Source organism: Cynocephalus volans, chromosome 10 (assembly GCF_027409185.1).
Source record: "Cynocephalus volans isolate mCynVol1 chromosome 10, mCynVol1.pri, whole genome shotgun sequence".
In the NCBI taxonomy this organism is placed as follows: domain Eukaryota; kingdom Metazoa; phylum Chordata; class Mammalia; order Dermoptera; family Cynocephalidae; genus Cynocephalus; species Cynocephalus volans.
The window spans coordinates 8942861-8966035 of NC_084469.1; the positions used below are offsets into that span (position 1 = coordinate 8942861).

The 23175-nt window shown below is 48.8% G+C and overlaps 1 protein-coding gene across 1 annotated transcript in view; it reads left to right on the forward strand.

Moving 5' to 3' along the window:
- Positions 1–5557: 5557 nt before the first annotated feature.
- The window catches only part of ABCC3 (ATP binding cassette subfamily C member 3), a 48104-nt gene continuing 30486 nt past the window's right edge, over positions 5558–23175 (forward strand). The window contains exon 1 of the mRNA XM_063109315.1: positions 5558–5607. Within this exon, the coding sequence (XP_062965385.1) occupies positions 5563–5607 (45 nt within the window). The 5' untranslated portion in view covers positions 5558–5562. The remainder of the gene's footprint in view (positions 5608–23175) is intronic.

A 23175-nucleotide genomic window follows, 5' to 3' on the forward strand; every position in this document is an offset into this window, starting at 1 on the left:
AGCAGCACTGTAATACTATAGAGTTATTTAGGTCAACTCTCAGCATGCTTGGCCCTTTCTGGGGTCCCCTTCCCCTGATCCCTTCCTCCCAGTAGGGGCCAAGGAATCTTATTTGTGGCGCACTGGCTATGCTTTAGGGTTGCTCTCTAGAGATCTACAGTGGTCAGCCTGGTGAAAAGGAAAAGGCTAGCCCACTCCCTCCCCCACCCCCATCAGTGGACTGGAGGGTCTCTCTAGAAGGGAGCAGTGCCTGGAAGGGGGGATCTGGCTAGTGATGTGGAAATATTTATAGCAGAGTCAAAGTGGATTTTTGGGGGAGAGAACTGTGGCCTCTCCCCCAGCAATGTAAGTCTTTATCAATGATGGAAACTGTTGTGTCTCATTAAAAGGGTTTTGAAGTGAAAATAATGCTGCTGCTGCTGAATATTATTAACAGGAGTAATAATAATGATGATGCTAACCTCATGATACTTGTCTGGGTGGTTATTTGATTCTGCTCCAGGATACATAGGGGGTGGGAGTCAGGGGTGAGGATGGAGAAGTCTGAAGGAGGCTGGAATGTGGAGGGGCTGGTGGAGGCAGATGGTCTTGAATGAGGACCTCCAGGGACAGGGTTGGGAGTGGCCAGGGGCTTCAGGGATGAGGGGGCTTTTGGAGGTAAGAACATGTACCCTAGTGTTTTTGCCCTTAGCTTTCTCCTTGGGGGTTCAGAGGAAATTGTGTCAAGAGCTGCAGGCTCCCACCTCAGGCTTGGCTGCTTCTGCTTCCTCCACCCCCAAGACTCCAGGAAAAGGTCTGTCTGGGGGTGGGGGACTGAGAAGAGGAGTGAGCTGAGCTGGTGCTAAAAACAAATCTGAGGCTCATATGCAGTCTCTCACTTACTCCTCAAAACACCCTAGCAAGTGAAGTACCATTGCTATTTTTTTTTCCCATGAAGCAGTAGTTTCAGAGAGGTTGAGTAACTTGCTCAAGGTCACACAGCCAGGAAATGACAGAGCTGAGATTTGACCCTAGGTCTGACCAACCTCCAGCCCACACTACCCCAGTCTCTTCTCATTGTGGAGGGAATGGGTCACGATGAGAAGAAGCCTCCTTACCAAATGACTTGCTAGGGGGCCCTTTTCCAAAGTAGTCACATTGTTCATAGAAATGTGTGCATGTGTTCCCAGCTTGGTGTACTCAGAGGCTCAGAGAGGCCCACATCCTCCCACCTTGTGGGATACCAGCCTTCAACCACAGGGAACAGTGGGGAGAGGGGCTTAGTCACAGGAAAAGCCATCCCTCCACTCCAGGTGTTCGTCCCGAGTTGGCCGAGGCTGGCTCTGCAATCATCCCAGGTTCCCAGGCACCACCCTTTCCCAGCATAACCCCATGGCACCTGCTCTCGCCTCCTCCTTTCACCTCCTTCCCTCTTCCTGTCCTCTGACCTGGCTCCACCCAGACCTCACCCACTTTCCAAACAGCCTCGGCCTCCATCTTCACCCCTAGTCCCCACCCATCACAGCCTGGTGCCCCATGGCCTCTTTTCCCCTTTTCTGGGCCAGTGGTGCAGTGAGGGCATCAGACACCAGGTGGCAGCACAAGTCACCCTCACCTAGTGTCACCGGGTGCCCTTCTCGCAGAGGGACAAAGCCAGGGAGAGGACACCAATGCTTATGGACACCGTCTACAGACAGGTGCTCTGTATAACCCCCGAAGTAGGAAACAGGCTTTCAGGGCCCAATGAAGAACTTCATGTATGGGCAGCCCAGACAGGAATCCGGGCTATCCCAGTGCTGAGCCCACAGTGTGTAGAACCAGTGGACTCAGGACTAATCGAGGCCAGAGGGTTTCCAGGAGGGGAATTAACTCTCAAAGAGAGTTTAGTTGTGGACTGGTGTCCCACCCTGGGGCAGGGCAAGGCAGATCAAGGAGGCAGCTGTCCAGCAAACCCCCAAGAGGGAATTCTGCTGAGAACTTTGAAACTCTGCATGTCTTAGCCCTGGTCCAGATGTGGGAGCTGCTGACTGTGGCCCACAGAGCTAATTAATTATTCTTGCTTTGAAAACTCCAGAATCAGGCACGGTGGCTGGTGCTCTCACATGCATGCCAAATCAGATCAAGTGCAGGTAGGGAGAGGAGGGGCAGCCTTGCTGAGGGTCCTGTGTGGCCCCCACCAGGCTGGGGTCTGGAGGCGACAGGCCCCACTGCTTGGGAGGGGAGAAGAGGGAGGCCAGGGTGTGGGAGCAGGAGTCTGGTTTAGGGGTGCTCTAGACCTTCAAGGAGCCACAGAGGGTGAAAAGGAATCAGGCAGCGAGGTGGCTTTGCTACTCCACACCCCGCCCCTCTGGCTCCTCAGTTCCAACCTGCCTCTCCCCCTCTGCAGCATTTCCTGCGCCTGGGTCTCCCCGTCCCCCTTGCTTGGCTTTCTTCTTTCTGCTGTCATGCCTGCTCTGAGCTGTACCTTGCAATTATCTTATCTTTCTATCTCCTTGCCAGGAAATCCCTGCTGCTGGGTTCCCCTGGGATGCTCACTGGCGGGGGAGGCACAACACATGCTCTGTACATCCTGCCTGGAGCTGCAGTCAGTTGAGGAAGGAGGATGGAGCTTGGCCACTAAGGCCAAGGGAGGAGGTTCGGTGCATCTCTCCACAGTCCAACCCAAAGGCCTTTATTGCTCCTTGCATGAGTCCTCCAGCTAGAAACATGTTGGTTCAGCAAACTGAAAAGCAGAGTGGGCAGTGCCCACTGCTGGGATTGTATCTAATGCCACAGTGGCCTCTATGCCTATGACTTCTTCTTAGGAAATGGGGTACCTGTTTAGTTGGTCAACGCACTTCCTGAGGACCAGCTTTGCCAGGCACTGTCCTGGGTGCTGAGGATACAGTGATAAACACGACTCAGTCCCTATCCTCAAGGTGTCCACAATCCTCCTGGGGAGATAAGCAAGACAATCAGTGATGACAATATAGGGAGGGGGTGTGTAGAGGAAGGGTCCCTAGCCCACGACTGAGGTGGGAGAGGTTCAAGAAAGGCTTTGCGGGGACGGGGCTTGAGCTAAGTCTTGAAGGATAAGTAGAGTTTTCCAGGTGTAGAAAGGGAGGCCGGGTGTAGGAGGGGAGAAGCCTGGAAGGTGGGCCGGGAGGCGCGAGCGCAACAGCTGAGAGTACAGGAAGCTTCCTGCCCAAGGAGGCTGTGAGAAAACACCCCGGCATTGGAAAGATGTGTGGCTCATCCTGCCTGTGCCAGAATAAGCTCTGTGGTCCTGGGCAAGCAGTGACATGTCTCAGGGCCTCTGACATTTTGCTCTGGTGAGGAGAACAACCCAAACACCAACAGTCTAGGGATATTGTGGTTATTATTTATGGACCGTGTGAAAGGGGCCACATTCCACGAGTGGACAGGAAGGGCGAACCCCCAGAGCCTCAAGAGGGGTGGGGAAGGCAAAGATTGCTAACGGCCCCCACCATGACCTTGGAGGCTCCCACCCAGTGCTGCAGCCTTGGGAAGGCGATGGCTACGTGAAAAGTCTGGAACTAAAGGGGATGGTGCTTCAGGCTCAGTGCTGAGGACAGAACCCAAGGTCCTGGGCCCGAACTAGAGCTCTCACCAGTGGGACTGCCTAGCCGACCCTGGGACTGGAAGGTCCCAGTGGAAACCCAGGCTGGTTCTGGGTTCCCCATCTCAGGAATGGGGCCTGCTTGGAGAGATCACCTCCCACAGAGCCCTGAAGGAAAGTCCCCAAGTCTCCCCAAGCCAGAGCCAGCCTTCCTGGTTTAACTGGTGCCTATGACCCAACAAGCTTTAGGCAAGGAACAGGAGAGGAGCGAGAGTCAGAGGATGCTGGTGGGAAGACCAAGGTAAAAACACAGGGGCAGAGGGTGCTGGTGAAGCCACATCCAGGGTCAGGGGAAAGTCTGGAGGAAGATTTCCAACTGAAGAGAGCTTAGATGGCACTTGGTCCAAGTTGCTCAAGAAACTGGATCCCAGAGTCATCAAGGAGCTAGCTGAAGTCACACAGTATACAAAAGGTGCTGCCTGAAGCATGGAGGGGGTTGGCAGTGACTCAGTGCATCCATGCCCTTGGGGACCTCTCAGACTGTCAGGGAAGACAGACTCTTCCCATCTAAATATAACCCAAGGCACACTGTGACAAGGTGTGAAAGCTCTGTAGTCTTTTGCCCAAAGGTGGGGGTGGGGGACAGGAGAGAGTGGGTGTGAATGGGTGAGTGGATGGCAAGGGGGCAAAGAGGGCTGCGAGGACTTGCCCAGTAGAGGGGTCTAGGCCCCCAGTCCAACTGCCTGGGAAAGGGGAGTCTTGCCCACCCACTCCTACCCCCACCCTGTGCCTGCTCAGATCTCTGTTCTGACAGCCCATAGCCAAGAGACTTCCCTTCTGGTGACTTCCTGCCTGCCCAGAGAGACAGGAGGTGCCTGGCCACTTCTGCCCTATCTTGATGGCTCCCATCCATGCCTGCTGCTGAGCAGCCAAGGGAGAAAACACCTTCTTCTGAGAACAAGTGCCAGGGAAGGGATCAACGGGGTGACTCTGGACAGACCTTGAAGAAAGGGAGAAATGGCCCAGGGTAAGATCTGCCTGGGGAGAACTCCTCCTCAGCCCCAAGAAGGGGTGGTGAGTTGGCCTCTGGGACCCTGTTAGGGAAGAGAGGTTGACTGGGGGATTGAGAGATGGGGGGATCCCAGCACCACCAAGCTGGAGCAGGCAGGAGGAGGCCACTGAACCCCAAACCCATTTTACAGATGGGGAGGGTGGATCTTCCACCTTAGAAGGAGGGCGATAATGTGGGGCTCTTTGTGGGGCTTCACCTGCCTGTCTCCCATCCTGACCGGACTGAAGTGGAGGAAATTGATACTGTTGGGTGCCTAAGTGTGCTGGGCAATATGCTTTCCGTGCCTTTCCCATTTAATGGTCAGAGAACCCCTATGAGGAAGATTGACTATGATTATCCCTGTCTTACAGATGTGCAAGTGGAGGCACAGAGAGGCGCTGAAGTGACCAGGGCAAGATCAGGGAGGCACAGAGCCTCAGAGGGCAGCAATTTAAGAGGACCATAGGAGGCCCCCATCTGGATGGTGCCAGACGTCCCTGCATCCCCGCTCCACGGGTGCACACACCGGTGCCCAATGAGCTGGTGTCTGCCGGTGGCCTCGGGCAACTCGTAGGGAAGAGGTAGCCTTCCGGATGGTCTGAGTGCACAGGCTCTTCCCGGTTTACAGACGAGGCAACTGAGGTCCAGAGACGAGCGTGACCTTATCGGAGATTTCTTTTACGGAGGGAGGATTGTGAAATCCCTCTCCACGCCTCCCTGACCCATCGGGCGCCCGGGAGTCGTTCGGGGTGGGAGCCTCTCTCAGTGGCCCCCCATTTCTGCCCCACAGTCCCTCCCAGCGCTGCAGTTTCACTGAGGCGCTGTCGCAACCGGCCGGGCCGGGCCGGGGGTAGGGCTTGGCGGGGCGGGCCGGGGCGGAGCGCGGGGGGCGGAGGCGGCTCCGGGCGCCCGCTCGCTCCGCCGGCGCCGGGCCAGACCGCGCTCGCGTTCCTCGCCGCCGCGCCTCGGCCCCATGGACGCCTTGTGCGGCTCCGGGGAGCTCGGCTCCAAGTTCTGGGTAAGGCGCGGGGCTCAGGGGCTGCAGCAGCGGGGGCCGGGGTCAGCCGGAGCCGCCTGGTCCCCGCCGCCCGCCTTCCCGCAGAGGCCGGCTGGTGCCCTGGGACGGAAGGCGCACACGGCCTTGCCCCTGAGACTGCCTCGGTGGCCGGGAGGAGGCGAGGGGGCGCCGGGAGGGTGTCTGGCCGCGCCGCCTGGAGCTGGGTCCCATGCGACGTCCGGACCTGCCGTCCACTTCCCCGCCGCACAAAGTGGTCCTGGGAAAGCGAAACACGAGACTGGTCGAGGGCGCAGTGCATGGCACCCCGGAAATCGGGAAGTGCCCCCACTTGCCACTTGCTCCAGCCCCTCTGCCAGGTCGACCACAGGGTGCAGAAGGGGTATTTCGCCATTAGCCAATGGACCCTTCAGCACTTGCCCCACCTAGGCTCGGTTGTCCACCCCACCCCCCCACCCCCCCGGGGCCTCCAGGGCATCCAGATCCCCCTTCTTGGGAAGGGTTCCTGCCTCCACCTTCTTTTCTCTGGGAAAGAGCCACCTGGCTGCAGGTCTCAGAGCAGGCCATCCTTCCCATCCTGTACTCAGGAGGGAGAGGCAGACCCCACTCTGGAGACCAGCTGTAGGGGTACACGGAGTCAGGATTCCTGGAGTCCAACCCTCTCCTTTTACAGGTGGAGAGAGGGAGGCCAGAGAAAGGAAGGGACTTGCCCAAAGTCACCCAGTTCCATGAAGGCAGAGCTGGATAGAAATGCAGGCCTTTTGTGATTCTCATACCAAATCCCTTTCTACCACATCAGGCTGCTTTTCAGGCTGCTCACCCCAGCCCCCCAGCAACGTTCGGGTGCATGAGTGTACACAGCCCAAGAGCTTTCTTACCAGCTTTCAAAACCTACTTGACTCTGAAGCAAGTGATAATGTGGTCTCCGTTTTACAAAAGGAGCTGAGATCAAAGGGGCTTATCTGTGGTCATCCAGGGGCTGAATCCAGGGCCTCTGAATCCCAATCTCTAAGTCTTTTTCCCATTTTGTGTATTTGTGACATATACCCACTGTGTGCAGGGGACACATGTGGGGTATTATCCACGGGCGTGTGCAGAGGTGTATCTGTAAAAGTGCAGAATCGTGCTCTTGGACTGTGTTTGGGATGGGCTGAAGGTGTTACATGGACTTTTTGAAATTTGGGGCAATGGAGTACCTATAAAAAAAAGTGTCTTTGGGGATATTTCTTTTTCTCTGAGTCTTTAAAGAGTTAATCCAACATGGTGCAACTTTTCAGTTACTGCCCTTCTTGCCCAGTTCCCCTGGAACCATATCTGTCATTCAGCCTGGACTGGCCATTTGTCACCAGGGTCCAGAGGTTGCACCTTTGGCTTCTACTTCCTTTCACTGTTGAAATGGTCTTGGTGTCTGGCAGTGACCAGGCAGAAAATCAAGAAGGCAGATGTGCCCAAGCCTCAGGTGTAAGGGCCCCTTGTCCCTGGATGGACAGCAAAAACTTGAGAATTTAGGACAGTACAGTTCCTCAAGGAACCTGGAGATGGGGAACTCAGGACTCCCTTCTTGTCCCAAGTTCAGAAATGCTCTGGCATGTGAGTGTGGAATCCAAGAGTGTCAGAGCTTGGAGGCTTGAAGCAGCTAGCCCAACCCCTCATTGTAGAACTGGGGAAACAGGCCCAGAGAGAGAAGGTCACACGACAATCAGTTAGAATGCTGGACTGGAAAACAGGACCCTTGGGATATGGTTCCAACCTTGCCATTGCCTGACCCTCTGGGCCCCCTGGCCCCTGACCTTCTCCTTGATGCTCAAGAGCTGTAAGTATCTCCTCTGAGGACCTCAGGCTCAGTGGGAATCAGCTCATCTCTATTCTGAATCCCTCGTGGGGTTTCTGCTTGAATATCTTTAATGACAGGGGGCTGACTAGTCCCCTTCCCACCCTAATCTCTAAACATACTCCATCTACCACATTATTTCCTGGGCTCCTGAAAGCTCTTCCAGGCTGCCCTCATTGTGGCTGACGACTGGGGACGGAATGTGGAGAAAGCAGGAAAGCACCCAGCTTGTCCTCTGAGGATTTGCAGAGCTGCGACAACAGAGGTTCTGAGGCTGTAGCTTAGTTACCCAAAAGGCCTGGAGTTCCAGGCTACGCACTAGTGGTGTGCTATTTCGTATCTTACTTGCATTGCATATTATGCAGGTATACCTGCCCCTGAGCCTTTTACCTTAGGGGCCATGATGAAGGCCCTCCAAACTACAGAGCTCCTGGGTATCAGGGTCTCCCTGGGCTTCCTCCTGGGTCATTATCTAGCATGAGTAGGTGGCCATCCGAACATGACTAACGGACAAGTCTCCAATTTCAATGTATTTTGACTCAAATGAAGATGGTGACAGCTGTGGGGAAACTGGCAGAGGCAAGGCTCCTGAGGCTGGCCAGGTGGATGGGAGGTGGTCACCCCTCAGCCTACTAGTCACCAAGGCTCACCTCCTCCTCCCAGAAACCCAGTTATCCCTGCCAGGCCAGGGCCTCTGGAATTCCTTCTCTCCATCCCAGCTGGGGACAGTGAACCTGGTGATGGATGGCTTTGACTTCCGAGCTCTGGGTTTCCAGCTGGGAGATTAGATCCCTTGTGGCCCCCAGGCTGGTTTCTCCCCAGTCCTGTTCTTCCCCCATGTCTCCCTGGACCTGGATTTCTGAGGGCTGGAGACCTAGGGAAGGAAGTGAGTCAGGGAAGTGGCATCTGACAGGGAACTTTGCCAACTGCAAGTTGGCCCCAAGAGAGGGAAATGGTCTCAAAGCACTGGACTGGCCTCCAGGGAGAAAGGTCCCAGCAGAGGCTACCAGCTCACCCACCCAGAAGGCAGGGCCAGAGCTCCTGGGTGGAGTCTACTCCTCCCAGGTTGGGGCTGTCCCAGGGGCAGCAGGTGGGGCAGGAAGTGGGAAAGGTAGGAGGACACACGAGTGTACCACTGCTGGGGTGGCTGGCCTCTCCCCTCCCCGACCCGGAGCTGTTCTTGTGTCTGGTGCTGGGTGCAGGGGGCGGTGCTGGCAGGGGGAAGGATGCAGTGGGAATGGAGGCCTAACCCTGGGGTTGGATTTCTCCTTCAAACTGGATATTCAGGTTTCTAGTCCAGTGGCCCCCAGAACCCCAGCTAGTCCATTACCCAGGTGTTGGCAGTCCCTTCCCCTCACTCTGTGAGACGAATGGCAAAAAGGAGGTGATTTGAGCGTGGGCTGCATGGCTGAAGAAGACTGTTAATGTTCCAGGTGATTTCGATGCAGGTGTTCTATTCCCAAGGTGGATGTTGTGCTGGAGCCATACAGGGTGTAGAGGAGGCTCTGTGGTTAGGGGATGGGATTCAAGCAAGACTGCCTGGGCTCAAATCCCGACATCAGCTGTGAGGCTTGGCTGTCAAGAACATTAAATGACAGTCCTGGCACATAATAGGGCTCAATTAACCAAAGTCATGTGGGCTGGCTGGCCTCCCCGACAAGTGGATTAGCTAGTCGGTCCTGTGAGCCATAGACTGGCCTAGCACAGCCTGCTCTTTTCTTTTGTGTGACTGGCCTGTATGGGGATCTGAACCCATGACCCTGGCGTTAGAAGGCTGTGCTCTAACCAACTGAGCTAGCCAGGCAGCCCTCATAGCCTGCTGCTGACCTGCCCAGGCCCTTCCAAAGGCTTTCTGTTTCAGCCAAAGTAGCTCAGTGAGGGCTCTTACCCCTTCTGCACCTCCATTTCTGCTGAGATAAATGATCTTGTCAGCCAGTCCGTTCCCAAGGACAATCATGACCCCAAGAGCTGACCAGCATCAGTGGCTTCCACCTTCCCCCACCACACAGGATTAAGGAAGTAATGACTCTTCTCATGACAGAGCCTGTCAACAGGCCTAGGGCCCTGGGAGCTGGGAAGTCCCAGGCAGAGCTGGGGCAGAGAGCTCCGGGCTCCTCACCCCCACCTGCCGTCTGATTGAGTCTGCAGGGATTTCAGCCTCGGAGCCCATGAAGGGGTGTCTGCCCTGCGGGCGGCTCCTGACACAAGGTCCATTCTGGGTGCCAGTCCTTCCCTCTTATCATCCCCATCCAGCTGCGTAATCGCTTTATTAAGGAAGCTGTTGTTGCTGTGGAAATTGTGTGAGCGATGGTGAGGGAGGGGACTGTGGGCTCAGCTCCTGCCTCCCAGCTGGTGCTCTTCAGAACGAGATTGGCTGGGGAATCTTGAAAGGGGATCATCCATCCTTCTCTGTGGAGTTTCAGGAGTGTCAATGGGTGCAGGAAATGACCTTTATTGACTTTCTCCTCGCCTTCATTTTTTTTTTTTTTTTTTGGCAGCTGGCTGATACAGGGATCAAATCCTGGACCCAGGTATCATCAGCACCATGCTCTAACAAACTGAGCTAGCAGGCCACCCCTGGCCTTCGTTTTACACTTAAATGAGGCCCTCTTGGATGCTAAGGACCGTGGCCTTGGTACCAGAGAGAGAGCATGCTGTGTGCCTGGGCACACAGCTGCAGAAGCTGGGGCTTGGGAGGACACCCTCCACTCGTTCACTTGCTTGTTCATTCATATGTTCATTCTTTTGTTCCACAAATGAGTGTTGAGCTTTCTCTGTGCCAGGCACTGCTCTAGGGAACAATAGGGAATACCATGGTCAACAGGAGCTGTCTGTTACTAAACCTGTCCTCATGGAGCATGCATTCTAGTGGGAGGAGACAGAAAAACAATAAACATAATAAATAACTCAATTAAAGGGTATGATAGAGGTGATAAGGGCTTTGAGAAAAATCGGACCTGCTAAGAGGGACGGGGTGCAGGGACAAGTGGCGGGGGGGCTGGGGAGTGAGTTTCAATTTTAATTAGGAAGGTCAAGGTGGACCTCCATGAGAAGGTGTGATCTGAGTAACAACTTACAGGCAATGAGGCGTGAGGCAGGTGGATATCCAGGGACAGCACCACTGCCCGAGGCAGGAGCAGTACTGGAGTGTCTGAGGGTGGCAGGGTGGCCAGTGGGGCTGGGGCAGACCGAGAGAGGAGAGTGGGGAGATGAGGTCAGAGAGGTAGGGGGCCAGATAATGAGGGTCTTGTGGGCCATGCTGGGAAATAGGGGAGCCCTTGGAGGGTTTGGACCTGAAGAATGACTTGGTAGCATGGTCTGTCTGAGATTCCAGAAGTCTCTCTCTAGCTGCTGTGCTGGAAGAGACTGTGGGGGCAAATGAGTGGGACAGAAGTAGGAAGACCAGACAGGGAGCTCTGGATATACTCCAGGCGAGAGAGTAGAGGTGGGAAAGCTTGTCGGATTCTGGGTATGTAAGGGTGAACCAGGGGAAGTTGCCTTTCTGGAGATGAGAGCAGTCACATATAGCACTGTCATACAGTTCAGCGAAGGGAGGGTGGACAGGGTTTGCTGAGGGGCTGGCTGGGGGGTGTGAGAGAAACAGAAGAATCAAGGGTGGCCCTAAGGATTCTGGCCTGGGAGGCTGCAGAGGAGGGGATGGACATGTTGGGTATGACAGGTCCCGTAGAAGTCCTAGCAAGGGCCCTGGGTGAACAATCTGGGGCACCCATGTGGGTGGGTACCTGCTGCCACCTGGGGAGGGCTCTGCCCAGTTGGGACACGCTTATCTGAAGGAAAGAAGGCCAGGTTGAACCTGTCTGAGGGTCAAAGTGGCCGTCCACGTCTCACAGCCCCAAGGTCTCTTGGCTGTTTCCACAGTGTAGGTGTCTGTGAAACCAACACAAGGTCCCAACAGCTTGATGCTCCAGCACCCGCTTCCCCAAGTGTTGCCTGGTTGAGATCAAGGTGCTTTGCAGTTCATTGTCTCCCCTGCAGGACAGTGGCTGGGATGCTCTTGTCACCATTAGTCACTTGTGGAGACTGAGGTTCAGAGGGATGAAGGAGCTCACCCATGGCTACATGGCTCAACAGTGGCAGGGCCACACTGGGTCCTCTGCATCCGGGTTGGGCTCTTCTTGTGACCACTCCCTGCCTGCCTTAAAGAGCCATGCCTCGGCTTGCACACCCATGCAGCAATTCCTGTCACGCCCTCACGCTTGGGCTCCTGTCCCCTTGCACAGTCAATGCATAGTTTGGGCTGTTCCTGCATACCTGGCCCTGTGCTGGGAGTTGGAGGGTGTGGGGCAGGGTAGGAGAAGAACAGGAGGAGGGCATGGTATCCACCCTCAAGGGCTCTCATTGCTAGGAGAGAGGATGTGTTCACACATACAGGTCCAGGCAGTACGGGGTGGGGAGAAACCCCAGCACAGCATCACAAAGTCGGGTGCCTGGCCCAGCTCCATACTGCCAGGTGTCCTTGAACCTGTTGCTGAAGCAGGTGGAGCCTACTTTTTCTTTTGTAAATTGGCTCTAACAATGCCCCTCCTATGTACCTCCAGAAGTTGGTTGTTCTGAGACAACAACCAGATAAGGACTATGTAAGTGCTATAATAAAATGCCAGAGAAACATTTAAGGCCTTCATTATCCTCACTTATCTGACTGCTAAGGCCATATAAGATAGAACAGGGAAATATCAGAGGCTGGGGTGCCCCAGAGAGGCTTCGCGTAGGAGGTGAGGCTCAGGCTGGATGTATTTCCCGGAGAGGTGGGAAGTACACTCCAGGCCCAGAGACCTGATGGACTGAGTTATGGGTGGCCTTGGAACAGGCTATCTGGATGGCAACTAACTGGATCAAATGAAGGGGTTCACCAAGTTATTTCTTTCTTTATTTATTTTGGTGGCTGGCCGCGTACAGAGATCCGAACCCTTGACCTTGGTGTTATCAGCACAACTCTCTAACCAAGGGAGCTAACCAGCCAGCCCCAGCCAAGTTTAAAAGTAGAGTGGGGCTGCCCATTGAACGGATGCATACACTGGAGCCCATTCACACCCAGCACAGCACCGTGTGGAAGTGAGGATGGAGCACCTGCACTCACACAACTTCAAGGACCACACCCACAAACGCAATGTCCACTGAAAGAAGCCAGACAGGAAAGACACATACTGTATGATTTCATTCCCAGGAACATCTGAAACAGGCAAAATTAATCCATGTTGTTAGAAGTCAGGACAGCGGCCGCCCTTGGGGCGGGTACAGACTGGGAGGAGGAGCGAGGGGGCTTCGTCGTGCCAGCTAAGTTCTGTTTCTTGATTTGGATGCTGGTTACACAGATGAACCTTCCTGTGTATGAAAATTCACTGAGGTGTGTAATTAAGATGGGTACACTTTTCTGTAAGTATATAATACTTGAATAAAAAATGTTTTAAAAATGGAAAAAAAGTGGGCCGGGGCCAGATGAGCCGTGTCTGCCTCCCCTCCCTCCTGGGGTACCTGACCAGAGCTAGAGGGGTACTCAGCTCTGTGACCCTGTGCCAGCCCTGGGCTGGCATGTCCGGGGCTCAGCAAGAGTGTGTGGGTCCTTGGCTCACATTGTTTGAACAACTACTGAATACTGGGTAAGGCTCTAGAATATAAGACGTACGTGGCACAACCTCTGCCCACTGGGGCTTGAGTGAAATGCCCCAAGGCAGCATGTCCCTGACTCCTGGGTGTTTGGCTCCATGAGGCAGGGACAGGTCTGTCCATGTGCTGCTGTACCCACAGCGCCAAGCCCACTGCCAGACTCATGGCAGGTGCTCACCAAAGTACTGTGAAGGGGAAGCATGATGCTCCAGGAAGTGGATCTCTTGGTAGGTGCTGACTTCAGAGGAGGAAGGGTCCTCATGAGGGAGGAGGTAGCCCTGCCCCAGGCCCACCACCATCCCCCTGTAGTTGTGAGGATTTTGACAGGTGGAAGAAAGAGGGACCAGGTCGAGCAAAGGTGTGGGAGTGAGGATCTCGGAGCAGATTTAGGGTGAAGTGAGTTGGCTATGGGGGAAGGGAGGTAGGAGAAGCCTGTGGGGGTTTCGAGGGCCAGGTTGGACACTGGCCCTCGAAACTTGGTCCCCTGAGCAGCAGAGACCACTGCAAGGCATGTGGCAAGGGGCACAAAGCAGCGTTTCAGGAAGCGTCATCTCGCAGCAATGGGCAGGGGCACTGGAGGCAGGGGGCTGGCCCCGATGGGATTGAGGGCAGGCAGGCTGAGGAAAGGGGCGCAGCCTGTGCAGACCGCTGCCCTTCCATGAGACGCTTTGTTAAGATGGGCGAACCCAGGCACACAGATAGTTCAATAGTTCATATAGGCAGATCATTCAAGTCCAGCTGGGGGCTTTGAGTACCCGAGTGAGATGCTCAGACTTTGTCTTCTAGGCACTAGGGAGCCACTGAAGGTTCAGAGGGAGGATATGATATTATCCTTTGATTGACTCATTTATTTATTCAACAATATGTAAATTAACTTATGTAAGCAAATTTTTTTCTGAGCACCTGCTATGTCCTAGGCACAATTTTAGGTACTTAGGTACATCAATAAATGAAATAAAGGTTCTTTCCTTTGAGGAGCTGATATGTCAGTGTACAAAGGAAGAAATGAGAGAAAACATAATAAACTAGTAAATTATACAGCATGTTGGATGGTGATAGGTGCTATAGAGAAAAGAAAAAGCTGAGAAGGGTGAGGGGATTGGGAATGCTGCGGTGGGGTGCAGGTGGCACTATTAAAGAGGGCAGTCAGGGCAGGCCTCATTGAGAAAGAAAGCCTTAAGGATGTCTGCAGGAGCAGTGTTCTAGCAAGTGCTGGAGAACAGCAAGTACAAAGGCCTTGAGGCAGGAACATGCCTAGTGTGTTCAGGAACAGCAAGGAGCCCAGTGGCTGGAGTGAGGCAGGAGAGGCAGTGAGAGAGGTCATGGGTCAGGGAGAAGGGACACTGTGCAGTTCCTTGTAGGCTATTGTAGGGTGTGTGGAGTGGAGATGCCAAATTGGAAGTTGGATATAGAGTTGGAGATTTGAGTTGGAGATTTGAAGAGCAGTGGGCTAGAGAGAGAAACTTGGGTCATTGGCATATAGATGGTATGCTCATTTGAGACTGGGTGAGATCACCAAGGGGCTGAGATAGAGAAGGAGGCAGAGAAGAGAAAAGGACTGAGCTCTGGGGCACTCTCACACCAAGAGGGGGAACCAGCGAAGAGACCAAGATGGTATGACCATGGAGGAAGGGGAAGACCAGGAGAGTGTGGTCAGGGATCTGGGCCCCCAGAGCATTAGAAAGAGGGAGACCGGAACACTATGGCAATTGCTCATAAAGAGGTGAGGGCCTGGGCTAGTATGATGGCTGAGGAGCCAGGTGGGAGGGACCAGGTGGGAGATATTATCAGCCCAATGTAACCCCTGAAGAAAGAAAGGCCTAGAGGGGTGAGGGGTTAAGCACTTGGCCCCAAGTCACACAGCTTAAAAGAGGGGAAGCCAGACTCAAACAGCTGTCTGTTCAGCTGCTATGCTTCCACCAAGAATCGACAGGACCTAGTGTGCTCGTGGGTGTCTGGGTTGTTGGGAGAATGGTGGTGCCCTTGGCAGAGGCAGGCAAAGCCGGGGGAGAGGCTGGTCCTGGCAGGGAGTGGATGAGCTTGATTTGAGAAGTGTTGGGTATGAGCTGGCTGAGGACAGATGGGGAAGCCATCTGAGAGGCAGCAGGAGTTAGGGGCTGAGGCTCAGGAGGTGATTTGAGCTGTTGATCTGGATCTGGGCTTCTTCATACAATCTGTAAGCAATGATGGGAGAGAGAGCCAAGAACAAAGGTCAGAACTGGGGGCTAAGACCTATGTCCACAGGGTGGCACTAGTAGGAAGAAAAGAAGGAGATAGCAAGAAATGCTTGCTGAGGAACCAGGAAGACCAGGAAAGAGTAGTTTCCAGGGGATGGGGAATAGTTCACACTGTTGCAGGGACGTCCTGCATGAAGGCTGAAAGAGGCTTACAATTTGCAGTTGGAGGAACTTCTACTTCTGTAGAGTGCATTGAACATGGGACTTTATCCCCAGTCCTTCCTGATTTTCCACGGAAATGACAGTGAGGAATAAAGACAAGGACAAAGAGAAGAGGAGAGGAGACAACAGCAGAGAGGATATCAATACCTTTTGGGAAGGTGGGAAGCAGATGGAGGAATGATCACTGACACAGTGATGGGGAGACAGCTGAAAGCGAAGTCCATTCAGAGTCCGGAAGAGCTCAGGGATTGGAGGGCTGCAGAAGGCAGGGATAGGGGCAGGGCTGAAAGCACGGCCTGGTTGGGAGAATGTGTAAGGAGAAATTAAACACCCAGGTTACTTTCCCATGCCCTTTCAAAACCAGACAAATCCTGGCCACCCCCACAGGAGACTAGGAGTGAAGTTAAGTAAAAGTCTGCACACTGAAGGATGGAACCCCAGCCCTCATCCCCAAATTGGTCCAAGAAATAAAGACCTCCAGATTCTGCCAGTTGGGGGACCTTCCCTAAATGACCAGGTTCCTACTTGATCACTCTATGGTGAAGCCCCACAGCCAACAATCCCCACCCCCCAAACACACAGAGCACCCATCAGCTCTCTAATGTCTCACTCAAAAATATTGAAACAGCCAAGCCTCAAGGGTCCCTACCCATTTGAGGAAAACCTCTATTAAAAGAAAACCTTTAGACAAATTAAATTTAGCAGTTTATTTGAGAAAAGATTGACTCATGAATTGGGCAGCACCTTGTACCAGTAGAGGTTCAGGGAGCTCCACCCAGCAAAATATGCAGTATTTAGAGACAGAAGAAGGAAGTGCCATAGAGAAACAGCTCCATTGGTTACAGCTCAGCATTTGCCTAAGTTGGGCATGGTCTGATCAGTTGGCAACCTGTGACTGGCCGAAGCCTCAGCTGCTACGGTTGGTTGAAACTCAGCTACTTGTTATAAGAATGTACTCTCAAGTTAAGTTGCAATTTCTTTACATATTAAATTAGGTTACAGTTCACTACATACAGAGGCAGCTTTAGGCCAAATTTAATTTGATGGAACAATTCTCCCCTTTTTAGTTAGTCCCCAAATTGACCAAAACCTTGGGCACTGACACCACTTTCTGTCACCATCATAATGGACTTGCTTGGTCTTAGTACAGAATTCACAACTCACAATATTAAATTAGTTGGATGATTCATTATGCTTTCTTCATGTTTTTGTTATTGTAGCCATAATGAGACCATTTGATGTACAAAGGTGGCTACATACGAGCACTTAAGACTCTTAAGGGGATACAACACACCAGGGAAACTATTATGATGGCTATCCAATAATACCAAGAAACTGAAATACGTTCCTTAACAGGAGTCTCCATGAAGCAAACTAATCAAAATCAAACAATTTAAAGTTCAGGCAATAGGGATAGTTCAATAGTCTTTGAATCAATTGATCCTAGTCTTTGGGGCATATTGGTGATTAAGGACCATAGTTTCTGTAAAATGGCCTGACTTAAAGAGGTATCCATTTTTTTGCACTTAGCCTGGTAACACAAGCCAGAGTAATCTAGAGACTCACTAAGAGAAACATAAAGATTACAAAATCTTGGAACAGCCAAGCTTGTCACCCACCATTCAGGATGCCTGCAGACCAAATGTTAGCTCCTCCCGTAAACACTTCATGTGTTCCTTTCACCTGAGAAATTTCCTTAAAGTATTTGGTGGCAGTGTCTGGAGAAACAACAGTATCAGCCACCTTTTTAATTAAGCTTTCTGTAGTCATAAAATCAGGGGAAAGATAAGTGCAGCGTTCAGTTTTGTTCAGCACCATACACAAGCCCCCAACATGGGCAAAGAGGAGATCTAAAGCTGCATGATGTTTCTTTAAGTACTTTTGTGGAACACAAATATTATCATCCACCTTTTGGAAAGTGACTTCTACCCATCTGAAGCCATGGGAGGTCTGATTGGCTACAAAATCCAAGAATTTCCCCAATTTATGGGTTAGCTTCAAATTCCATGCAACCAGCACCCCACTCCAACCAAGAGTGAACCCCCAGGAAAACTACTGGAGCTTTTTCTCAGTGGAAACTAACTTATCTTGACCTATACTGAAGTTGGTACCAATTTTGGTTAGTGACCACTTTGGCCTCTGATTATGGGAAATATTACAGGAACTTTCAGAGAAAGCCATTTGGAAGGCAAGAGTGAGTCAGGCCAAATAGCAAGACATGAACCAGTGACGAGGCAGAACAGAGTAAACAAATTCTTTACAGACCCAGTATAGGGCTGGTAGGGCATGGGATCGGGGGAGGCTGGAAAAGAAGACCAACTAGTAGCATTTGAGCAGAGGTCGGTTAAATTAATTGCCGTAAGTCTGCATAGCTCCTTAACAAGATCCAGTGGTAAACTTACTTTTTTGTGGTTCCTTTATAGCATGCTGTAAGGGTACATAACTCCATTTAGTGGAAATGGACCTTACTGGATCTAATCCAGAGACATCATACAAGCAATTACTCATACCTAGATAAGGAGTCCCCAGGTCTTGAGTATGTGATGCCCGGAAGCACAATATACCTTTTGCAGGCATACTCAGATAGGTTTTCCATATTTGGTAGTAATTAGTTTATTAATTAGAAACGTCAGAGGACTATTTCCAGCAAGTGTAGGAAAACAAGTAACAGTGATGTCTAAATTATCAAAGATAACTTTTCACTCTTCCTTTGGATTTCAAGGTAACTCTTATTGGGAATATGGTGACTCATTGGCATTAGTAGATTTGTTTCCTGCTTTGGGAAGTTAATCCACAACCCAACAATTGCTCTGGTTTCTTGCTATAGTATAAGCTTTTGCTAAAGCCATCCACAGATTATGGTCCCATGGATTTGCCTGTAAGGGAAGGGATTAGAACAGCAGGAAATAGAGAAAAACCAAAAAAATAAAGGTTTCATGACAGCAGAGGAGTCTTGATCCATGATCTTGGGAAAGCTATCCATTTCTAGGATGTTGTTTACTTCTGGGGAGAAACTTTCTGGGCCAGGTTTACCTTAAGGTCTCCAATAGATGTATTGTTCCAGGAGTACCGAGGGGCCCTTTTGAGTTGAAAAATGTGGATATAAGACTCAAGGCCCTGAAGTGTTGTCACAGAGAAGAACTTGGTATGGTTCCCTTCAATGGAGTTCAGGGGCAGTCTTTCTCTGGCATCATTTCCAAAACACCCAGTCTCCAGGTTCTAGATCATGAAAGGTCTGGTTGTCATCAGCTGGTGAGTCACAAAGGGCTTCTTTTACCTGGTGACAATAGGCTTTGGTATAATGCGTTAAAGACTTGCAGTATTGAGTCATTTTAGAATTTATAAGAGTGGGAGATACATGATTTTCTATTGTCAGGGGCATAGGCCTTTTAGAAACTATTTTATAAGGGGTCAATTTACATTTTTTCCAGTGGGAGTGGATCTGATGCCATCAATTCATAATGCCTTTAACCAAGGCAATCCAATCAATTCATTTACCTTTGCCTAATGCCATTGTGTTTGTAATACCTTATTTGTTTTACAACTTGTTCAGTGAAATGAGTACCTCTATCACTGGAAATTTCTCCAGGAATGCCCCATAAAGGAAATACATTTTCGAATGAACTTTTAACTACTGTTATAGCGTCGGCCTTCCTGTATGAAAATTGAATGAGATTCATCTATAAGTAAATTGAATGAGATTCATCTGTAAGTGTTTGAATGATTTAGCAGGTGCTTGAAATGTATCAGCTGAGGTTTTTATTGTCTGACCAGATTTATAGGCTTGACAAATCAAACACTGATTATTAACCATTTTAGAAGTTTTAGAACAGTCCCTTCACCAACAATTTTTTGTAATTTGGATCATTTTATCTCTTCCACGATGAGTCATGGAGTGCAGAGCTTTTTAATAATGAAAGCTTTAAGGATTTAGGAAGAACCTGTAGCCATCCAGGCTCTCCATTAGTCCATGCTTAACATTGGATTTACATCCTCTTATTTATTTATTTATTTACTTATTTACTTACTTACTTACTTTACTTACTTACTTACTTACTTTACTTACTTACTTACTTATTTACTTACTTTACTTACTTACTTACTTACTTACTTTACTTACTTTACTTACTTACTTACTTACTTACTTACTTACTTACTTACTTACTTACTTTACTTACTTTACTTACTTACTGACTTACTGACTTACTTACTTTACTTACTTACTTACTTACTTACTTACTTTACTTACTTACTTACTTACTTACTTACTTAGTCACTGGCCAGTACAGGGCTAACCAGCCAGCCCTGGATTTACATCCTCTTAAATACCAGTTTTATTTCTCTGATTCAGGTGTGTAGCACTGTTTATTAAATAGATTATAATAGGTAATTTGACTTGAATCAATCTTATGGAGTTCATTCAAATTGCATATCTTTTTTTTTTGGCGGCCGGCTGGTATGGTGAATGAAACACTTGACCTTGGTGTCTTGGTGTTACAAAGCTGCGCTCTAATCAACTGAGCTAACTGGCCATCTCCTCAAATTGCATATCTTAATGATTTTAGTACCGGTTGACTTAGCATGAAAATCTGCCAAATTTTTTCCTTGGAATTTAATTAATTCTTGTTCTGCTTGATGTTGGGTTAGCAGTTTTATGAACCGATTAGTTGCTTCATTAGAATTCTGGGACCCAGTTCAATGGTATGGTCTTAAAGTTATCAGAAACCTGTACTGTCAGAGTCCTTTCCAAGAATCTCCTTGAAGACAAAATACTTTAAGCTTACCAGAGTAAACAAACCATCTGTGAATGATTAAGACTTAAAATGGCCATGGTTAAAGATCTGATGCAAGTTAATTACAATAGTAATGCAATTGACAAGAAAATTTGGGGGGGGTTTTTGTTGCATACAGCATTCCAAGATAATAACTAGGATTGTGACTGATAGTGTTATACCAGGACTATTAGATTTATATGAATTTCATACAATTTCTGAAACACATATTAATAATACATCCACACACATATAACTCAAAGTTTAGCATTACTTATTCTTTGATACTACTTCCCATATAATTCAATATATCACATAAGCCCAATTAGTTTACTATCTCTCTTTTTATAAGGAAAGGTATCCTTTTGACTTTTTTTTTTTGTCAGCTGGACAATCTGGGGATCCAAAGCCTTAACCTTGGTGTTATAACACCACGCTCTAACCAACTGAGCTAACCAGACAGCCAGGAAAGGTATACTTTTGAGATGTTCCAAGGACCCATCTGAAAAAACCCAGTTAATTTGAGGTCAAGAAAAAGACTTAATTTAGAATTTGATGGGGAAGTTTGTCAAAAATATCGAAGGTTTAAAACACTTGATCAAAATAGGATCACAGGTCACCGTGGACAATAGTCACTTGTTTAATCATCAGCGTGATAATTAAAAGGCTACAAAGGCAAATACAGAAAGTTACATAGTTGTAAAAAAAAAACCCTTAACTCTTTTAATAGAGAGGACTCAGCTTTCTTAAGTGACCTAACAATGACAACATGAAGGACAGGAAATTACCTTGGTGAAACACAGAATTTGTTTTGTAGTCCAATTACCTAAAAGGTAAAGGAAAACCTTTCACAATTTCTTTTTAAAAGCAGACCAATCAATACTCCAAGAAAATCTTTTTTTAACAGAGAGGACCAAATTCTGGTTTTGCATCAGTGTACTTTTGATATTAATGATCAATTTTTAGAAAAACTTATAAATAATTCCCTTCTAGTCTTAGCCAGCTCAATCACACATAAAATTAATCTTCCACAAACTTTCTACAACTTTCATATTCATTCAGTTTTTCTTCTACACTTTTCTCTTCTCATTTTGGAACAACCAGCCATTCTACTTTAGGACAAAAGTTACTCTCTTTTTTCCTCAGCAAAACAAAACATCCTCATACCTTATAGATTTTCCTTACCAAAAGCACATCTTACCTCCCTTGTATACATTTGGCCCTCCATATTTGTCGGTTCAGCATCCATGGATTCAACCAATTGCAAACCGAAAATATTCAGAAAAATATTGCATCTGTACTGAACATGTACAGACTTCTTTTTCTTATTATTCCCTAAACAATACAACAACTATGTACATAGCATTTTCATTGTATTAGGTATTATAGGTAATCTAGAGATGATTTAAAGTATATGGGGTGATGTGCATAGGTTATATGCAAATATTATGTCATTTTATATCAGGAACTTGAGCATCTATGGATTTTGGTATCTGCAGGAGGTCCTGGAAGCATTCCCTCACAGATAACGGAAGACGACTGTGCTTGCATATAGCATTTTTTCTTTATTGTTTCTGGTAATTTTAGTTACATATATTACTTGAAATTCATAACCTTTAGTGACCTTAATTTCCAGTGAACACTAGGAAGCAAGCAATTATAAACTGTCACACCAGAAATCGGTAGATTGGCAAATCTGTGAATCATAATTTCTAGAAGCATGTGCTTTCTCATAGTACAATTTGTTAATGTGGCACAGAATATGTCTATTAAAGTCTCAACTATCTTTAGTCTCTGTAATAAGAAACTGTAAAGGAGGCTAAATTTTATCTCTATCTTCTTTTTTGGTTTTTTGGCTAGGCCTGAGAATGAAATTGTTGTTGAACAGATTTCCCTCAGCCTCAACTTTCTATTCTGATGATAAGAATATTAAAATGTTCTGATGTTTTAGTCCGTTTTGTGTTGCTATAACAGAAATACCTGAAACTGGGTAATTTATAAGAAGAGAAGTTTATTTAGCTTACGATTCTGGGACAGCTGCATCTGGCACAGGCCTCAGGCTGCTTCTACTCATGGCAGAAAAGCGGCAGGCAGCTGGCGGGTACAAGCAGATCACATGGCGAGAGGAAGCGAGAGAGAGGAAGTGAGAGAGAGAGAAAGAGAGAGAGGAGGTGCCAGGGTCCTATATACAACAAACTCTCGTGGGAACTAATAGAGCGAGAACTCACTCATTAATCCCCCCTCCCCCAGGGAGAGCATTAATCCATTCATGAGGGATCCGCCCCGTGACTCAATCAGTTTCCAACACTGCCACATTGGAGATCAAATTTCCACATGAGTTTTGGAGGGGACAACACATCCAAACCCCATCATCTGGTATAGGAAAGACATCTTTTACATGGGAATTTTATCTTATATTGTTTGGATTGCTTATAAGATGAGACATTAAACAGCTAGCCATCAACTTAAGTTATTTTTCTTGCTGACAAATTTTGTAATATAGAGATAACATAAGCTTGTTTTACCAGTAAACCTAGGTAGGAAAAGTCAGTGCTGAAAACTGTGAAGACGTGCCTGTTTTAATCAAACCAACAATATTCATATTTGCCAAATATTAAATCCCAAGTCATGTAAATGTGAATAGCATTTGGGTAAGTTCTTAATTTTCTGAGAGAATAATTCTTAAAGCCAATTAAATAGAGCTATTTTACAATTTTATTTGGCAGTATCATAAGGAGATAAAAAAAATCACACGTATGTATCTTACATACAAATGTACATAAACATATAAACAGAAACAAATCTAATTTAAAAATTTTAGCCATAATACAAAACTCAGTAATTTGTTAAAGAATATCTGGATCCAAATTGTTTTTCTAGCCAATGGAAGAAGGTTGCCTGCCAGATGTCTAAAGCTTTTGAATAAAACTTGTGAAAAAGACTT